General features: G+C 46.8%; 1 protein-coding gene across 4 annotated transcripts; it reads right to left on the bottom strand.

The window, feature by feature from the left end:
- Window positions 1-7,698: 7,698 nt before the first annotated feature.
- Window positions 7,699-17,848, bottom strand: DNAJA1 (DnaJ heat shock protein family (Hsp40) member A1). 4 transcript variants are annotated; one of them, XM_086629218.1, is made up of 8 exons: window positions 17,600-17,848; window positions 17,236-17,451; window positions 15,950-16,054; window positions 15,618-15,845; window positions 14,084-14,198; window positions 10,865-10,980; window positions 10,438-10,538; window positions 7,699-8,993 (listed from the first exon to the last, which is right to left on the bottom strand). In XM_086629218.1, the coding sequence occupies exons 1-8, from the start codon at window positions 17,730-17,732 to the stop codon at window positions 8,775-8,777; spliced, it is 1,233 nt and encodes a 410-aa protein (XP_086485344.1). In that variant the 5' UTR covers window positions 17,733-17,848; the 3' UTR covers window positions 7,699-8,774. The 4 variants fall into 4 exon arrangements, with proteins under 4 accessions (XP_086485344.1, XP_086485345.1, XP_086485346.1 ...); XM_086629219.1 differs by having other exon boundaries at window positions 17,236-17,413; window positions 17,601-17,847; XM_086629220.1 differs by lacking the exons at window positions 10,865-10,980; window positions 14,084-14,198 and having other exon boundaries at window positions 10,438-10,533; window positions 15,613-15,845; window positions 17,236-17,413; window positions 17,601-17,848.
- Between the last annotated feature and the right edge of the window lie 498 nt (window positions 17,849-18,346).

The following is an 18,346-nucleotide window of genomic DNA, read 5'->3' as shown; positions in this document are numbered from 1 at the left end:
GCTTGTATTTCAAGCCAGCTTAGGTTCCCGCACAGTTATGCAAGCAGTGGACATAACATTTTATTTTAAAATGTTATTGGGGTAATGCTTTGTCCAAGCAACATGTGAGCCTGTAGATACGGGGTGTAGTCCTGCTCGGATACCACTACCAGCTTGCCATCTGCAAAGGAAAATCAAACCCTCCCCTGAGTCTTAGCAAGATTTAGAGAGACCAGCTGAAAACCAAAGACTTGATCTCAGACGGAAAAGATCATAGAATCATAGAATCGTTAGGGCTGGAAGGGACCTTCAAAGGCCATCTAGTCCAACCCCCCTGCAACAAACAGGGATATCTCCAACTAGATCAGGTTGCTCAGGGCCTCATCCAACCGGGCCTTGAACGTCTCCAGGGATGGAGCATCCACCACCTCTCTGGGCAACCTGTTCCAGTGTTCTACAACTCTCGTGGTAAAAAATTTTTTTCCTAATATCCAACCTGAATCTACCTCCCTCTATTTTAAAACCATTACCCCTTGTCCTATCACAACTGGCCCTCCTGAACAGCCTCTCCCCATCTTTCTTGTAGGCCCCCTTGAGGTACTGGAAGACCGCTATAAGGTCACCCCGGAGCCTCCTCTTCTCCAGGCTGAACAGCCCCAACTCTTTCAGCCTGTCCTCGTAGGAAAGGTGCTCCAGCCCTCTTATCATCTTCGTGGCCCTCCGAAGGGAGGTCCTTTATGAATGTCTACCAAAGCAGCCAAATTCTCATGAACTCTGACTAGACAGTCTGCATGGGTGCCTGCCAGCCCACATGAATCCGATTCTGCATGTTGCTGTGGATTTTGGAGCATGATCTTAGGCGAGAGGACCTGCCTCTGATCCAGGGCAGCTTGATAACACCAGTGTTCAGTCTGAGAGGAGAAGAAGAGAAAGAAAGTTGCAGAGATTTATATGAAAGTGTGATAGTTTGATGTGTGGGGGGGTGTTCTGGTGGCAGGGGAGGGGATTTGCTCCCTGTGCCACCAGATCTGAGTCCCATCCCCCCCGGGGGAGGTTGAGCCAAGGCGGCGCCTCTGCGAATTGCCCTATTTAAGTTGGGACAAAGGGGCGGAAAAGGGCTTTTTTGCTCAGGAGCGAGGAGAGAGCAGGAGGGCGCTGCCCTCGCTCCCGGCTCCCGGCCGGGCGGCCGCTCGGGCCCGGGCTCGGGCCGGCGCCATGTGCTCAAGATGGCGCCGGGGGAGCCGCATGGGGGACTCGGTAAGCGCCCCACTCCCGGGGTGCCCACCGGGCCGAGCTTCCCCAGAGAGGATTAATATCTAAGAGAAAACAACCACAACGACCGGGTCAGCAAAGATGGAGCAGGAGGAGGTGTACTGGAGCTGAGGCTTCCCTTGCAAATCGGTGTGAGATGGCAGGCGGCCCCCCTGCAGCCAGGGTGTACTCGGCGGAGCAGCGACCCACTCGTGGCCCATGGAGAAACCCACGTCGGGAAGGAGATGCCTGAGCCCAGGAGAGGTCGTGGAGCAGGGGATGCGCGACCAGGTACTGTTGATAATGGGGCATGGAATGCACGACGAGGTCGTGGAGGCATCTGGAGACCGTGGGACGACCCACGCCGACGCGAGTGGCAGCAGCTCCCTAAGAGGCCGAGACTGGTAAAGCCCGAACTGGTGCGATCCATGGGGAAGGATTTGCAATCCTGCGGGCAGGACTTACTTTGGAAAAGTTTGGGGGCTTTTTCTTTGTGAGTAGGGGATCCACCGAAGCAAGGGAAAAATGGTGTAAAGACTCCTCCTCCTTTAAGAAAGGAGCGGCAGTGAACAACATGGATGAACTGACCTGTACTCCCCCATTCCCTGTCTCCCTGCGCCGCTGGGGGGAAGGCAGAGCCAGGAACGAAAGGAAAATAGGGGGTGGGGAGGTGTTGTTTTAAGATCGGGCCTTGTTTTCTCTTTCTCCTCTCAAGTAACCGGTTTCGTTCCCCTATGTCCCTTGTTTAGTAACTGTTAATAAATTGTTTTGTTTTTTTTTTTAAGAAGAAAGCCTGAGTCATGTTTTGCCCGAGACCATGGTTGGTGGGTGCTCCCTTTTCGGTTCTTGTCTCGACCCTCAGTCCAAAAACCACGACAGAAAGATGATGCTAAAAGTAGTTATTTTCTTCTCTTTCTGCCTAGTGTCTGCATGGGTTTCAGGAGACCTTCAGCATGGTTAACTCCATCTCCCGTTCCTGTTGATGTGGTCTCCAGTGTGTGTTCTCTGGATAGCTATAAATAAAGGATGACCTTCTTCTGGATCATGATGGCTTGCAAGAGACAGGCTGAACAAACTTGGTTCTGAATGTCAGGGGGAAAAGCATAGGCTTTAGGTGAATCCGAAGGAGAAAGGTGGCTAAATGCTTTATTTCAGAGGTAAAGGAGGAATCATATGTGGGAATTATTTGGCTTACCATGGAGCAAGATACAAGGAGATGGATGCTGTTGAACTGAAAGGAGTATAACAGTTTTACCTGTAACAGGTGCTGCTTGCATTGTGAAACGGGGGTAATGAAGCCTTGTTCAGGTTCTTTGTGTCCCTTTGCCTATAAAGCTGCTCCCTGTGTAGTAACAAATTCTTCTGATACTGCCTCTGCTTTCTTGGGCCAGAAATGGCATTTGCTTGTCTAGGAGCAGGCACGCGCTGCTGCCGGCTAGTTAAGCCTTTCCTGTCTTCCCAGATCAGAAACTTTGGAAGCCAAATGAACAAATAAGTGTTCTTTTAAGTTTTATTCATGGAACGATGGGATGCCTGAGGTTGGAAGCATTGGAGGCTCCACCACCTCCTTGAGCAACCTGTGCTAGTGCTCAGTCACCTCACAGTAAAAGGTGTTCTCTGATGTTCGTAGGGAACTGCCTGTTTCAGTCTGTGCCTGTTGCCTCTTGTCCTGTCACTGGGCACTACTAGAAGGAGCCCGGCTCTTTTGCACCCTTCCTTCGGGTATATTTATACATTGGTGAGATACGAGATACCCCCCTGAGCATTCTGTTCTCCAGGCTGAACAGTCCCAGCTCTCAGCCTTTCCACATAGGGGAGATGCTCCAGTCCCTTCAGCATCTTTGTAGCCCTTTGCTAGACTCTCCAGCATGTCCATGTCTCTCGTACTGGGGAGCCCAAGACCACAGACAGTACACCAGGTGTGGCTTCATCAGTGCTGAGTAAAGGGGAAGGATCGCCATCGCCTCTGTCAACCTGCAGGCAACTTTTGCAAAAAGGGCACATTGCTGGCTCATCTTCAACTTGTGTCCACCAAGACTTCCAAGTTCCTTCTCTGCTCAGCTGCTTTCCAGCTGGGTGGTCCTCAGCACGTACTGGTGCCTGGGATTTTTCCTCCTGAGGTGCAGGACTTTGCACTTGCCCTTGTTGAACTTCATGAGGTTCCCATCCAGCTTTCTCCAGCCTGTCCAGGTCTCTCTGGACAGCAGCACAACCCTCTTCTTTTATCAATCTGTTCTCCCAGTTTTGCACCATCTGCAAACTTGCAGAGGGTACACTCTGTCCCATCATCGACATCGTTACTGGCCATGTTTAACAGGACTGGAGCCAGTATTGACCCCTGGGATACGCTGCTAGTCACTGGCCCACAACTAGACTTTGTGCCACTCGTCACCACTCTCTGGGCCTGGCCATTCACACAGTTTTCAATCCACCTCACTGCTCATCCATATCGTACATGAATAGCTTCTCTGGGAGGATTTTATGGGAGACACTGTCAAAGGCCTTACTGAAGTCCAGATAGATAACATCCACTGCTTTCCCCCCGTCTACCAGGCCAGTCAGTTCATCACAGAAGTTTATCAAGTTGGTGAACCATAGATTCTCCTTGGTGAAGCCATGCTGACTGCTAATGATGATTTTCTTGTTGATGTGCCTGGAAACGGTTTCCAGGTTTAGCTGCTCCATCACCTTCCCAGAGATCGAGGTGAGGTTGACAGGCCTTTAGTTCCCTGGATCTTCCTTCTTGAAGATAGGAGTGGCATTTGCTTTTCTCCAGTCTTTGGGCATCTCCCCTAACTGCCATGATTGACCAAAGATTATCAAGAGTGGCCTCCCAATGACATCTGCCAGCTTCCGCAGCATTTATGGATGCATTCCATCAGGGCCCACGGACTTACGTCCAGTTTGCTTAAGTCTTCCCTGACCTGATCCTCTTTGGTCCAGACTTTCCCCTTGGCCTCTGGGACATGGGATTCCTGAAGGCCAGTGTTGGTAATAAAACTAAGGCAAAAAAGGCATTCAGTAGCTCAGCCTTTTCCATGTCCTATGTAACCGGGTCCTCCATCTCATTTGGCAATGGGCCTACAGTTTTCCTAGCCTTTCCTGTTACCCAACAATAAAGAGGTTAAAGTTTTTGTGTCAGAATTTCATGAAGGGTTTAGTAGGCAGTAGGTGATTTACACACACCTAAAGAAACTAACATGATGACCATCCTCGAAGCTGTCAGAAGTGATTAAAAGGGAGAACTCTCTGCCCTTGAAGGGAACATCCCAGAAACTTCATAAACTTTGTTAACATGTTTTTCTGAACTGTGAATGTGCACAAGCATGACTTGGGGAAAGGTAATTCAGGCAGGGGGAGATCATGACCACCGACTCACGGACCGCCTGCCCTAAACATACCCCAGACCCAAAAGAAAGGGGCGAAGGAAGAGAACTGAGCGTGTGAAGTAATTTACATGTAAAGCGAGAGAAAATTAACCAGTTGTTTAAGAGAGTAACAATGACTATGTGAAAACATTATGAATATGCATGATTGTGGTGTATAACTGAGTTTCTGTCCAGGGGCCAGGTGTCCATGCCAGGAGGAGATATCCCTGTGCACCCGGCACCACAATGAAGAACGCCGCTTTCTAGAAAAAAGCATTTCTAGAAACGCTTTTTTTTTTTTGTTTCTAGAAAACGAGTTTTGGAAAGTTCAATTTCAATTGCACCTCCTTCTCGAGTATAATTCCCACCTAGGTACTTATAGAAGCCCTTGCTGTCTTTGACATCTCTGACCAGATTCAACTCCATAACTTCATCCCTGGATGCTCGGACAACATCTTTGTGTCTCTCCCAACTTACCTGCTCTTGGTTACACCCTCTGGATGCTTCCTTTTTATGATCGATTGAGTTTGGCCAGGAGTTCCTTGTTCATCCACACAGACCTCCTGGCATTTTTGCCTGACTTCCTGTGCACTTCTCTTGAGTCTGCAGGAGGTGAACCTTGAATATTAGCCAGTTTTCTTGGGCCCCCTTTCACTCCAGATGCTTATCCCATGGGACTCTTCCAAGCAAAACTTTGAAGAGACCAAAGTCTGCTCTCCTGAAGTCCAGGGTTGAGAGCTTGCTTTTTACCTTCCTCTTCCAACTCAGGATCCTGAACTCCACCATCTCATGGTCACTGCAGCCAGGGCTGTCTTTGACCTTCACAGTCCAAATAAGCCCCTTGGCAAGTACAAGGTCCAACAGAGCAGCTTTCCTCATTGGCTCCTCTATCACTTGGGTCAGGAAGTTCTCATTGATGCACTCCAGGAAACTCCTGGATTGATTATGTCCTGCTGTATTGTCTTGCCAGCACATATCAGGGTGGTTGAAGTCCCCCATTCTTTGGGCATTATAATAGTGCTCATCTTACCTCCTAAGAAAACATGGAACCTGGCATTTCTTTATCTGTGGTTTTGGAAAAGGCTGGATTAAATCAAACCTGGCTTCTCTCAGTGTGCGAGCACCCATCAATCACCAATGGAAGCAGGAACATATCGTCCCAGATGAAGTTGCTAATTAAAAAGTCATAGGACAAGTTGCTTGCTTGCTTGACTTTGCATCACGCTGCAAATTCAAAGCAGATTTGGGATCAAGTTTACTCCTCTGGGCTGAGCCAACTTCTTGCACTGCTGTTGGGTAGCAGGTAGAGGAAGCACAGAGGGGAGAGGACAGCTAGGGCCCTGAAGTCTTACAGGCAGAAGCAAAAATGAGCACAGGCTCTTAAAGGAGTCTGCAGTGGGCTTTCTCAGGTTCACATCAAACCTGTGGAACGGCAGAGCTGCTAGATTTCTGGGGAAAAACAAGTCCTACATGCCTGGTGCACAGTGGAGTGAATCATGGTAGTAGACTAGACTATAAGCTTGATGATCTGAATTTGGTGTTGTTGGAACTGAAACACTGAAGTAATTGCAAACATCAACTCAGGTTGGATTACTATCCTGGCAGTTATGGGAGCAGCTATTTTGTGCTACTGTAACCTCAATTTCTAGAGCTGTCCCTTCAGTTCATTCCCTGAAACAGGAAACTGTATCCCACATAGAGCAACAAGGAAGTCAGAAAAAATTGCCTTGCTTCATTTTTCAGTGGCACAGAACATGTTTTGCTGCTTGCTGTAGCTGTACAATACCCAGAATATCATGAGGGAACTAAGAAGCTTTGAAGACGTTATTGTTCTCAAAATTGTGCTTGAAGGTCTAAGGGCTGAGTCCACCTTCTTGCTAGCTCCTGCCTTCATTTGCTAGCTCTGTCTGCTGAATCTCTCTCTACTGCTGCCACATTATTTCTTCAGGACACAGCTTTTACAAATCAGTCACTAGCTCATTTGCTAAACTGGTGGTGTTCCTGCTGCCCCTCCTGCATTAGTAGTAACATCTTTCCCTGGGCTGCTCTGCCAAAGCTTCTGTGTCAGCCACCCTCCTGGAAGCTAGGCCTGGCCAACCCTCTAGACCAGCTGCGGCGTCAACCCTCTAGACCAGCTGCGGTGTCATTGAGCATGAAGCAGAATTGGCCACCATGGTCTCGCCAGTAAGTCAAGAACAGAAACATTACATCAGCTGTGTTAATGCAGCTATGGGTGTGGTAAAAGAAAAAACTAAAGTGTCCCTGGAAATAAAAAGGCTATAGGTACGTTTTTTTAACATCATATGGAATCACCTGAAGCAAAATAATGTCTCCTGTCGTCATCCTCAAGGCACTGCACTGAGCTAGGTTTGCTCTACCTGCTTTGAGTTAAGGAAAAAAAAGAAACAAGGATGTTTAATTAACTGAAAACAAGTAGCACATTTTAGCGCTGTTTAGTCCTAAGACAGGTGTGCAGGAACCTCAGACCTAGCCTGGGGTAAGATTACTTTCTGTTCTTGTCCTTGACTCAGACAAACTGTCCTACTAATAGAGCAAAGGCTCCTGCTGGTCACATTCGTATAGCTCGCTGAGCTCATCCAAGCAGAATTTGAAAACACACTTGGCCTACAGAATTTCATCCCTGCTGAGACAAAGAAAGAGAAAAAAAAAAAAAAAGGTGAAACACACAGGGGATCACTGTTCTGTAGGTACCTGACAGGGTACTAGATTCCAAGTACAGAAACTGTAGTACCAGCTGCCTCTATAAAATGAAGCCTCTACCCTTACCAGAGAGAGATGTTTTATAGGCTAAGAGTTTCCAGACATTCGTTACATGTACTGATGTAGCAGCTATTTCCAGGAGGAAAAACCCGAGTTCTCTTAATGACACTTTCACTTCAGAGCACTGTGAAAAGCATAAACTCTGTCCCAAGCCAGATGGTAGAACAAGACTAAACTATCCCACTGGAGGTTAAATCTGGACCTGTTTTGTCAGCATATTCTCTGAAAGTTTTTTGCTAAGATTTTTCTGTGAATAGCTGTCGAAAAAGAAGGGGGTGGTGTCTTTAAACCAACATCTGGTCTAAGAAAAGAGGCAATGAACAATTTTGTAATTATATTGGAAACGCTTCATCTACAATAATTATAACATTCATACAGAATTTTTTAAAGAGTCAGCTTAAAATAATGCATACAATACATTAATTTCAGAATATCCTAGATGCATCAGTTGGTTGTAATTCACTGACAGTAAGTTTCTCTCCTCTGCATGTTCACATATCCCCATCAACAGGGCTGGTACTGCTTTCCATGATACTCTACTGAGGGGTATCCGATTTCTGTGATCAAGGTGGAAGTCAAGCTTCACATGCCAGCAGGCTGACAGGTTCCAACCTGCATGCACACTGATAAAGCCTAGAGGTTTTTGCTCATGCATGGTGGTGAAGGAAGCTCCTGCAGCAGCCAAGCAACCACTGGCTCTATACAGAGCATGGCACAGAACAGCAGCTGGACAGTAGTCAGCAATGAACCAAAGCAAGCTTCACATCTAGCTCCAGGGTCAGGACCAAAGCTGGCACTTCAAGGGACTAACTTGACCTCAAGAGCAGTAGCTTCAGAAAGCTTCTGGATCACATGACTTTAACAGGCCTGTGAAGATTGACCACATCCTTGTCAGCTTCGCCAATTATGTGTTTGCATCAGAGCCAGTCCCTCTTCAACAAACACCGGTACGAGCCCAAAACATGAACATGTTATCCTAACTGGTACAAAACTTAACTCTATCTTACCATTAATTATAAGTACTTGTGCATACTTTATTAACAGAGTATAAGAGCTAGAATTCCTAAAAAGAACACCACAGAATCTTAGTCTAAGGCTGGGCAATTGCACACATACAGGAATCACAAGGCTTGGAATAAAAGACAAGCAGGTAAGGGAGTCTTCTTGACCAAGAGGCAGGAGTGAAGTGCAATCAACTTCATCTGAGCTTGCAGCTGGAGCTTTATACAAATTGCAAAGTCAGTTTAATTACTTAGTTTATTTCTTTATGCTTTTAGAAACAACTATGGCTGGATAGAACAACAAATAGCAGGAAGTGAGGGTGAACTGCCTGTAGTCCTTCACTCATCCACTAATGCATACAAAACAAGCATCACAAGTTATTCACTGGCCCGTTTATGATGTCTGACACTGAACACCACCTCTAGGGTGATGCTCATCATCTTCATAGACTTCTCCATTAAAGTGGTGTTTTCTTTTTTGAGATGGATCAAAGTCCACTAAATCCACTTGTTCCATTTCCTCAGTTTCTTCTATCTCCTGTCTTGTAGGCAGCAGTTTTTCAAGTAAAGACAGCTTATCTGAAGAGAGAAAGCCACTCTCTGGGAAGTTCACCTGAAATCATCAAGAACGGGGGTTACTCAGGTCTGCCTGAATCAGCCTTTCTCCATCCCACTACAGGTCAAATATCTGCCAAAGTCAGCTTTATCATCACAGATGACTTAAACTCAGTGCTTAAAACAAATATTTAAGGTACTAGGCTATTTTTAAATGCCTGCAAGAAGTTAACTTCTAACTCTGGCAACTTAAGCAAGTCTTATCCAACATTTCTTCTGCCCTCTGGAACCACCCTAGAAGCCAAGTACAGGATAAATCAACGTTAGAGATATGGTTGAATCTCCTCTGAAATCATAGCAGATAGAGCCTGCTGCCACAGCTCCCAGCATTAGCCTCTCTCCAGAGAAGAAATCAGCGTTTTCCAGCCTACTCCTTTCCTCCAGACACAGGGGAAGTTACTGATCCATCCTTCCTACAGGATGATAGAAACTAAAGAACATGCCAAGCGAATGGCAATTCACAAGATGTCCACAGAAATTCTTCTTGTACTTCATGTACTTTCAGCACAGAGTGTTCCGGAAGTTTTTTCTTTGTACTGAACTGTAATTCTCTTTGATGGATTACATGTTCTCACTGTTGTCAAAAACAAATACCACACCAGGACATCTGATAATTGCTCTCTCTTCTTGATTGAAGTAGAATCATAGAATGGTTAGGGCTGGAAGGGACCTTCAAAGGTCATCTAGTCCAACCCCCCTGCAAGTAACAGGGATATCTCCAACTAGATCAGGTTGCTCAGGGCCTCATCCAACCTGGCCTTGAACGTCTCCAGGGATGGAGCATCCACCACCTCTCTGGGCAACCTGTTCCAGTGTTCTACAACTCTCATGGTAAAAAATTTTTTCCTAATATCCAATCTGAATCTACCTCCCTCTATTTTAAAACCATTACCCCTTGTCCTATCACAACTGGCCCTCCTGAACAGCCTCTCCCCATCTTTCTTGTAGGCCCCCTTGAGGTACTGGAAGACCGCTATAAGGTCACCCCAGAGCCTCCTCTTCTCCAGGCTGAAGAGCCCCAACTCTTTCAGCCTGTCCTCATAGGAAAGGTGCTCCAGCCCTCTTAGCATCTTCGTGGCCCTCCTCTGGACCCTCTCCAACTGGTCCATGTCCTTCTTATGTTGGGGGCTCCAGAACTGGACGCAGTACTCCAGGTGAGGTCTCACGAGGGCAGAGTAGAGGGGAAGAATCACCTCTCTCGACCTGCTGGCCACGCTCCTCTTGATGCAGCCCAGGATGCGGTTGGCCTTCTGGGCTGCAAGAGCACATTGCTGGCTCATATTGAGCTTCTCGTCCACCAGTACTCCCAAGTCCTTCTCCTCAGGGAGTACTGGTGGACGAGAAGCTCAATATGAGCCGGCAATGAAGTAATGCTTAGAGGTTAAATTTTGGATGGATATTCAGTGCTGAACTGTACCACGGAATTAAGTTGATCCACTCACCCTGAATTCTATGATCAGGCGTCCTTTTTCATACGGTCTGCGATAAATTGGCATACCTTCATTCAACACACACTTAATAGCCCCATGCTTCACAACCTGGCCTAGGGAAAAAAAAAAAAAAACCACAACCAAAAAAGGATGAGATCCATGCAGGCAAGAGAAGCAGCTTTAGTTTTAACTCCCTTCAATATCTATGCAACCTTCTACATTGTGGTTAGACAGCTATACCACTGTGTAAGAGTCTAATAGGGACGTACTGTCTGGTAACTTCTGAATAGGAAAGCAGGTTGATGTCTACATGACATTCTTGAAACCTTGATTATGCTTCCCAGAGGAAGCATACTTAGGGATGTTTCTGTTCTTTTAAACTTCCAGCTTACACTCACTGTAGGCTTGGAATTTTAACAGGAAGCAATCCAACACTTACCAGGATGGGAGGTAATAATAATAGTTCTATTATCCAGCGTTGTGATAGGCTTTTGAAAGCCACATAGAGCTTCAACCAGTTGAATATCCATAGACATAAGAAGGTCTTCATCTCGTCTAAGGTAGAATCAAACATTTAGAGAGAGAAGAAATAAAAGGACTATATTCAACTCCAGTTTTTAACTTGGCAAGGACAACAAAGCTGTCATTCTGGTAGAAGCCCGGGCCATTAAATAAAGAATATTGAATATTGATGCAGCACCTCAAGCCAGCAATTATAGGAATGATACCCACGCTGACAGCCACTACTAGTCAAGTCTAGCTATCCAAAGTGTAGAAGAGTTTATTGAAAATAAATAAAATAATAAAAAAATTTTGACACAGTCTCCCACAGCATCCTCACAGCTAAACTGAGGAAATGTGGTCTGGATGATCGGATAGTGAGGTGGATTGTGAACTGGCTGAAGGATAGAAGCCAGAGAGTAGTGGTCAATGGGACAGAGTCCAGTTGGAGGCCTGTATCCAGTGGAGTCCCTCAACAGTCGGTACTGGGACCTGTATTGTTCAACATATTCATCGATGATTTGGATGAGGGAATACAGTGCATGGTCAGCAAGTTTGCTGATGACACTAAACTTGGAGGAGTGGCTGACACACCTGAAGGCTGTGCTGCCATTCAATTCAGAGAGACCTGGACAGGCTGGAGAGTTGGGCGGGGAGAAATTTAATGAAATACAACAAGGGCAAGTGTAGAGTCTTGCATTTGGGTAAGAACAACCCCATGTACCAGTATGAGTTGGGGACAGAACTGTTGGGGAACAGCACAGGGGAAAGGGACCTGGGGGTCCTGGTGGACAGCACGATGATCACGAGCCAGCAATGTGCCCTTGTGGCCAAGAAGGCCAATGGCATCCTGGGCTGTATTAGAAGGGGTGCGGTTAGTAGATCGAGAGAGGTTCTCCTCCCCCTCTACTCTGCCCTGGTGAGGCCGCATCTAGAATATTGTGTCCAGTTCTGGGCCCCTCAGTTCAAGAAGGACAAGGAACTGCTTCAGAGAGTCCAGTGCAGGGCCACAAAGATGATTAAGGGAGTGAAGCATCTCCCTTATGAGGAAAGGCTGAGGGAGCTGGGTCTCTTTAGCTTGGAGAAGAGGAGACTGAAGGGGGATCTCATTAATGTTTATAAATACGTAAAGGGTGACTGTCATGAGGATGGAGCCAGGCTCTTCTCAGTGGCATCCAATGGTAGGACAAGGGGAAATGAATATAAGCTGGAACATAGGAGGAAGCTTAAACATGAGGAAGAACTTCTTCCCAGTAAGGGTAACAGAACACTGGAACAGGCTGCCCAGAGAGGTTGTGGAGTCTCCTTCTCTGGAGATGTTCAAAACCCGCCTGGATGCATTCTTGTGTGATCTGATCTAGGTGGTCCTGCTCCGGCAGGAGGATTGGACTAGATGATCCTTTGAGGTCCCTTCCAATCCCTAACATTCTGTGATTCTGTGAAATGCAGCAAGGCTTAATGGCGTTCAGTTTCTCTTCACCACTCCTTCCCCATTCTAGGAAGAAGTTCTCTCTCAGCCTCCTAAACAGTGCAACTGGGACAATTAACGCCTTCCTGTACGTAGATCAATATTGTATTAAGCGCATCAGCTAGCTCTACATAACTCTGTTACACTTGCTTTCTGAAGATCTGGTACTAGGGAAGCTATGGCCACTCTGGGTTATGATGAAAGCACCTTCTAGACACCAACAAGCAGGATCTGGAAGAGATAATGTAATTGTTTTAATTGCCTATTCTGACTTTGAGATGGCAGTGCTAGTGATTTCTGCATGCAGTGCAGGTTCAAGGCCTATGAAATCCTCCAGCCTATTCGAAGAACTTGCTTATTTCAGTTGTCCTGTTTTAAAGGTCTCTGGAGAGAGTCTTGCCCAAAAAGTTAATTTTAGACTCTGACGGGAGAGGGGGAACATTTCACTTGTCCCAGAAGAAGCATGACCTCAGCATAACCCCACAATACCACTAATATCAAGGGTTATCTAAGGACTCTAGAACTGAAGGCAGTTGGCAGAAAGACGGACAAAAATAAGTCAGCCAAGTCGAGACTTCAAGCCCCAGGTAACCAAGCAAACAGCTTGGTCCAGACCATCCCTTTGGCACAGCTGATTCAGTATCTGGTTTCACTGGAAGTTAAGAAAAATCAGCTGAGTAAGCTTATCCAAAGCAAACAGAACTGATTCTTAACCTGTGAGCTCAGTGCTCTTTGGCACAGAGTTCTGGCACCAGCTTTCAGAGCTCAGCACCACAGAGGACAATCAGGCAGACCAGCTGCAGGTTTCCCAAGAACCTTCCACTCACTGTTCCTATTTACAAGTACAATGTCAGTGGTTGGTGTTGGGACAAATGCCTTCTCTAAATCCATCAATTCACTTGCTACTGCTCTGAACAGAAGCAGCGAGACACCAAGCGCAACACACTTCTATGTGATGACCAGTGTTGCTTTTTATCAGACCAAAATGTACTGGGCAGATTCATTCCACAAACAGTAACTTGAAACAAGGCTTGCAACACCAAGCAGTACTGTACTGACCCATAACATGAAATACTTTAGGCATGGCCAATGCTGCTTAAGTCCGATTACCCTTCCCAGTCGACTCAGGAAATGAAGTGTGGGAAACCACCTTTGGTCAGAAGGGTGCATGCTATACTCAGCACTGTTTGTCATAAATAAGATACCTGAGGAAAAGTGAACACGCTAGAAATTTTCTGTGTCTTGAAGCCAAGTGGGCCATGAACAGCTGCCTACACTAAATGGTAATTTTCTGAGGTTAAGTGACAGAATGCTATCCTGGAAAGAATAAGGAAACAATCACTAATATTCACATCTATTAAACAAAATCTCAATATTTTAAGAGTTCTTAAAATTAAAAATTTGTAAACTCTTATTATCAGTAACTAGTTTTGTTTGCCTTTCATCTCCTTCCACTGTCAATGCTTACATAAGAGTACCTTGTGCTACTAGAACACAAGTGACTGACTAGTTGTACCAAGATTCCTGCACACCTCAGTCCTCCTTTGGCCACCCAAACAAACTCACAGGTGAGATGTGGCCACATCATCCTATCTACTGATATTTCCAGAAGATAAAAGGTGAGTGGTAACCAAGGAAGAATGTGGACAAGCAACTCAGGAGCTGACACAAAGGACTTCGAGTTTTTACCTTGTAAATACAGAGTGGTCTTTTTGATCCAAGACAATAATAATATCCCCTGGCTCTAGTCCTGGCTCTTGGTCCCCTTCACCATGGAATGTTATTTTCTGACCATCCTTCATTCCTATTGCAAAAACAAGCAAACATACCTTTTTCATCATTTAAAGTGAAAAACAGCAGTAAGAAAGATTTTTGTAGTCACAAGCTGGTACCAGGAGGTCTCTGGATCTTTAAATTAGAGCATCACAACCTTCTCTTGAAGCATTCATAAATTTTTTTCAATCCACTCACATGTCCAACCGATCTTAGTGGCGCCAACCTGAACTATGTCTCAAAATCATTAAGCTTAATTGTAGTGCAAAACAGTCACCTGCCAAGCTGAAGTCTTTAAAAGAAACCTTGGCAAAACAGCTTTCATCACATGCACAGGCACTAAAAAGAAAACAGAAACACTGCATACAAAATACATTTTGAAAGCAAGCGACCAACCAGCTTCTTCAGTTTTATAGACATATGTGGCAAAGCTACTTATGAAACGTGATCTCAGTGCCTGCTCAGTGCAAGAAGCACTCTCCCTAAGACTAGCCATCATGTAAGAGACCCACTTCACCCACACACAAGTCTCTCCACCATAAATTCTAGTTGCCCCATGGTAGCTCAGTCTGGTTTTCTATAAGGAAGAGAGAAGAAACTCTTCTCAGTGATTTATGTCAGTAATATATGCCTTCTAGCCCTCATACTTAGTGTTACTGCAGGATTTTCCCTGTTAAAAACAAACTGAGGCATTGCGTAAGGTTTTCTTGCACATACAATAGCTGCAGGTGACAGGCACAAGCCTGTAGAAGCCACACACTTGTCAGCTCGCTCACTCTTACAAGTTGCACTACTCCAGAGACTTCTCCCACCGGCTTTTGAACAGCCTCCTCAACAGAGATGCATTTGTCATTCAACACTCACGTTCTCCCATCACTGTGAGGGTTTGTGTATTGAGCCCATTTTGCCATGAGGCGAAGAGTACCTGCACCGAGCAGCACTGTCAGGGTTGCACAGCAAACAACAGTTCTAAGCATGAGAGGCTTAGCACTGTCTCTGCACCCTATTACTATGGCAGACCTGGTTCCCCTTCACACTGAAACACAGTAGAAGTGATCGGAGTCTGCAGGGCTTCCCCTACAGGCAGGGAAAAATCATTAGGCAAGTTGAGCCAACAAGTGATTAGTTTTACTCTAATTGGTCCAGCTACCTGATAAAGACTTGCGCCTACGAGGCTGCTCAAAAATAACTCACTGCTTACAATACTGCAGGTTTCAAAATTTGTTCTTAGTTACGTGCACAGGTATTAGATATGAACATAGAAGTAATCAATCTTCCCTAAGAACAATTCCACTACTTTTTAAAGGCAGCAACAGGCAATTTTACTGTATATATATTCAGCAGTGTTACTCACCAAATCAACACCATGCATTTGCTAAAGCTTGTTTTAGTGCTTCAAAGTCAGTCAGTACATCCGAGTTCAATACTTCATCTTAGTAAGACACCTCACCTTTGTCAATGTGAACTTCTAGTATCTTCTTCTCTCTAACAATTTTTCTGCCAGTGCAGCTCTTACATCGGTCCTTGGGGCTGATACGCTCCCCGTGCCCCTGACACTCCATACACACGGACTGGATTTGTTGCACCATTCCTGGCCCAATCTGGTGAATTCTGATCTGCATGCCTGTTCCTCTGCAATTAGGACAGCATTCTACCGCACCTTTCTTACCACCACGACCTGAGGAGAACAAAAATTGGAGATGGATGGTTATGCACTGCCAGAAAAAAACCAATCCAAAAGCTTTAGGAGCAACTTGTGTTTAGTCTCAGTTCCATAGTTACCTTCACATTTGTCACAGATAACATTCTTCTGCAGTGCAAGTTTCCTTGTTGCACCATTGTACATATCTTCTAAACTTACTGACAACTGATGAACCACATTTTTGCCTGTAAAAGAAAAACAGTTATTTACTCTAGTTTGAAAGTTTGGTTTACAAGCAACAGGAAACTTCCCATGTCACTATGCTCAAGTCATGACAAACCAAGACTATGAACACTAACATCGTATTTTAATCCAGCTTTTTCTAGTTTTGTTGGTAGGAGTCAATAGCTCCTTCCTATCTCATGTCAAATTAGGCTACAATTCTAATGGCTTTGTCAATAACACTTCTCTGTTAGAATAAGTCAGAGACTCTTCTGTGAAAGTACAGACATTAACAGAAACAAAACATGCAGAACCTTAGACATTTAAGTTTTATAATGCAGGACTTAAGTTTTAACAAAGTGACTAAATGTATCTCCGACAAGGAAGTGGGAGATGCTCTCTAGAGTCAGCAGAGTACTTCCTCTCACCAGGGGACTTTCTGGAGACTGAAATGAGTAATTATTTTTTACACTCAGGATTTACTTAGAACTTAAGCTCATTTTACAGGCTTAATTTTGGGAAGGATAACAAGTTCTGGCTTACGAGGTATACTTTGATACAACACTGTAGCATTTTGATACAAACCCTTTTTTCTTGTCTTTGTCACCAGGTCTCTACTAAGAAGAGACAGGGTCAGCACTACTCTACTCTTAACCAGTTTAATTGACACTAGAGTCTTTCCCAATGTGATTAATCTGGACTTCAACTCAATGCCACTGAACAGCACAGGAAAAAAAAAAGTTTCACGGACTGAATTTGATTTGGCTATCTTATTTAGATGCAGTTACTTATAATTAAAGACAAAATTCACATTTAGACACTACACATATTGGGGTTTAGCTAAAAAAAAAAAAAAATAATCATTTTAAGATATGTCACCGTTCCATTTCCCGTTCAGCCTATTAGGCAGCTGGGTTTATGCTCAGCTACAGGCTTTCCAAACATGAACTCTGGTTAGCTATTAACCTGAGGCAACGCGCAAGAGACCACATTACCACTGCATGAACCAAATGCCCTCCCCACTCGTGTCAGGCGCTACTGGCTAGGGACAACGTTTTCGCCGGTTTTGAAATCAAGCCTGAAGCTTCATTTTAACGCTATTTAAAGTGTTATATCTGCTGCATGCTCCTCAGAGACTTTGATCCTGTCTACCAGACTGATCACGTTGTAAAGCCTGGGAAGACATGGGAACATGGCACGTTACCTCGTCTCTCTCTCTGCATCCTCCCACCGCCGCCAAAGAACATATCGAATATGTCCATGGGTGACCCGAAACCACCACCAGAGCCACCCTCTTTGATGGCCTGCTCGCCTCCTTTGTCATACAGGTCCCTCTTCTTCGGGTCCGACAGTACTTCGTAAGCTTGGGAAATCTGCTTAAACTGCGAGAAACACACATCGTGCTTCAGGCTCCCGGGCCGCGAAACCCCGAATGGCCCCCGGGCGGGCCCCCCACCCCCGGCCGCCCTCCCGCTCCCGCCGGACTCTCCCCAGCCGCTCCCCTCGCCCTCCGTGTTGGCACCCCCCGGGGCAACCGGCCCCGCAGCTCCGTCCCGTCCCGCTGCTGACCTTCTCGCCCTCATTGGGGTTCTTGTCAGGGTGGTACTTGAGCGCCAGTTTTCGGTAGGCCTTCTTCAGCTCCTCGGCGGAGGCGTTGGGCTTCACGCCCAGAACATCGTAGTAAGTAGTCTCCTTCACCATGGCGGAGGCCGGCCCCTGAGCAGCGGGCGATCCCGCACCCCGCGGCGGCTCCTCACCCAGCGCCGATCCCGACTTTTCTGGAAAGTTCCGAGCCGGTCCCGCATCCGGGCGCTTTTGAGCCGGCACCGCCCCTCCCCGGAAGTCTCTCCCCGCCGGCCGCCGGGCTCTGGCGAGCGGACAGCCAATAGGGGCGGGAGACGTAGGCCGGCTGGCCAATCACCGCCGCCCTCCCCCCCCCCCCACGCTGGAGTTCGCCCGCCGCCGCCACTCCCGGCGTGCACCGGCCGCGCGCTGCACTGCGCATGCTCCGGGCGAGCGGCGCCTCCGACTCGGCCCCGCGTGGCGGGCGGGCGGCCGGGGCCGCCAGCGGTGCCTCCGGTTCCGCCGTCTGCGTGTCGGGGAGCAGCCGCCGCTGCCTCTCACGTGAGGCGTGTGTACCGGGCAGGCCCTGCCCCCGGCACCTCCCGCACGCAGCGCTGCCGGTGTGGGGCCGTTTCTTGCGGGGAGGCACCGAGCTACAGGCGGGTACACGGCAGCATCCCGGGCCTGACACCGTCGGGGCGCGGTTCCCGCGCAGGTCTAATGGCGGCGCGGCTGCGCGCCCCCACGCCTGC

The sequence above is a fragment of the Tauraco erythrolophus genome, chromosome Z (genome assembly GCF_009769465.1).
Source record: "Tauraco erythrolophus isolate bTauEry1 chromosome Z, bTauEry1.pri, whole genome shotgun sequence".
NCBI lineage: Eukaryota > Metazoa > Chordata > Aves > Musophagiformes > Musophagidae > Tauraco > Tauraco erythrolophus.
Note: the sequence above shows the minus strand (reverse complement) of the source record. Positions and strands in the feature narration are given on the sequence as shown.

Excerpts from the sequence above, each read along its gene's own strand:
- DNAJA1 (XM_086629218.1), bottom strand. The coding sequence starts at position 17,732 with ATGGTGAAGGAGACTACTTACTACGATGTTCTGGGCGTGAAGCCCAAC. Across the intron at positions 16,055-17,235 it reads GATGCAGAGAGAGAGACGAG|GCAAAAATGTGGTTCATCAG; the intron begins GTAACGTGCCAT and ends TTTCTTTTACAG. Across the intron at positions 10,539-10,864 it reads TATTATTACCTCCCATCCTG|GCCAGGTTGTGAAGCATGGG; the intron begins GTAAGTGTTGGA and ends TTTTTTCCCTAG.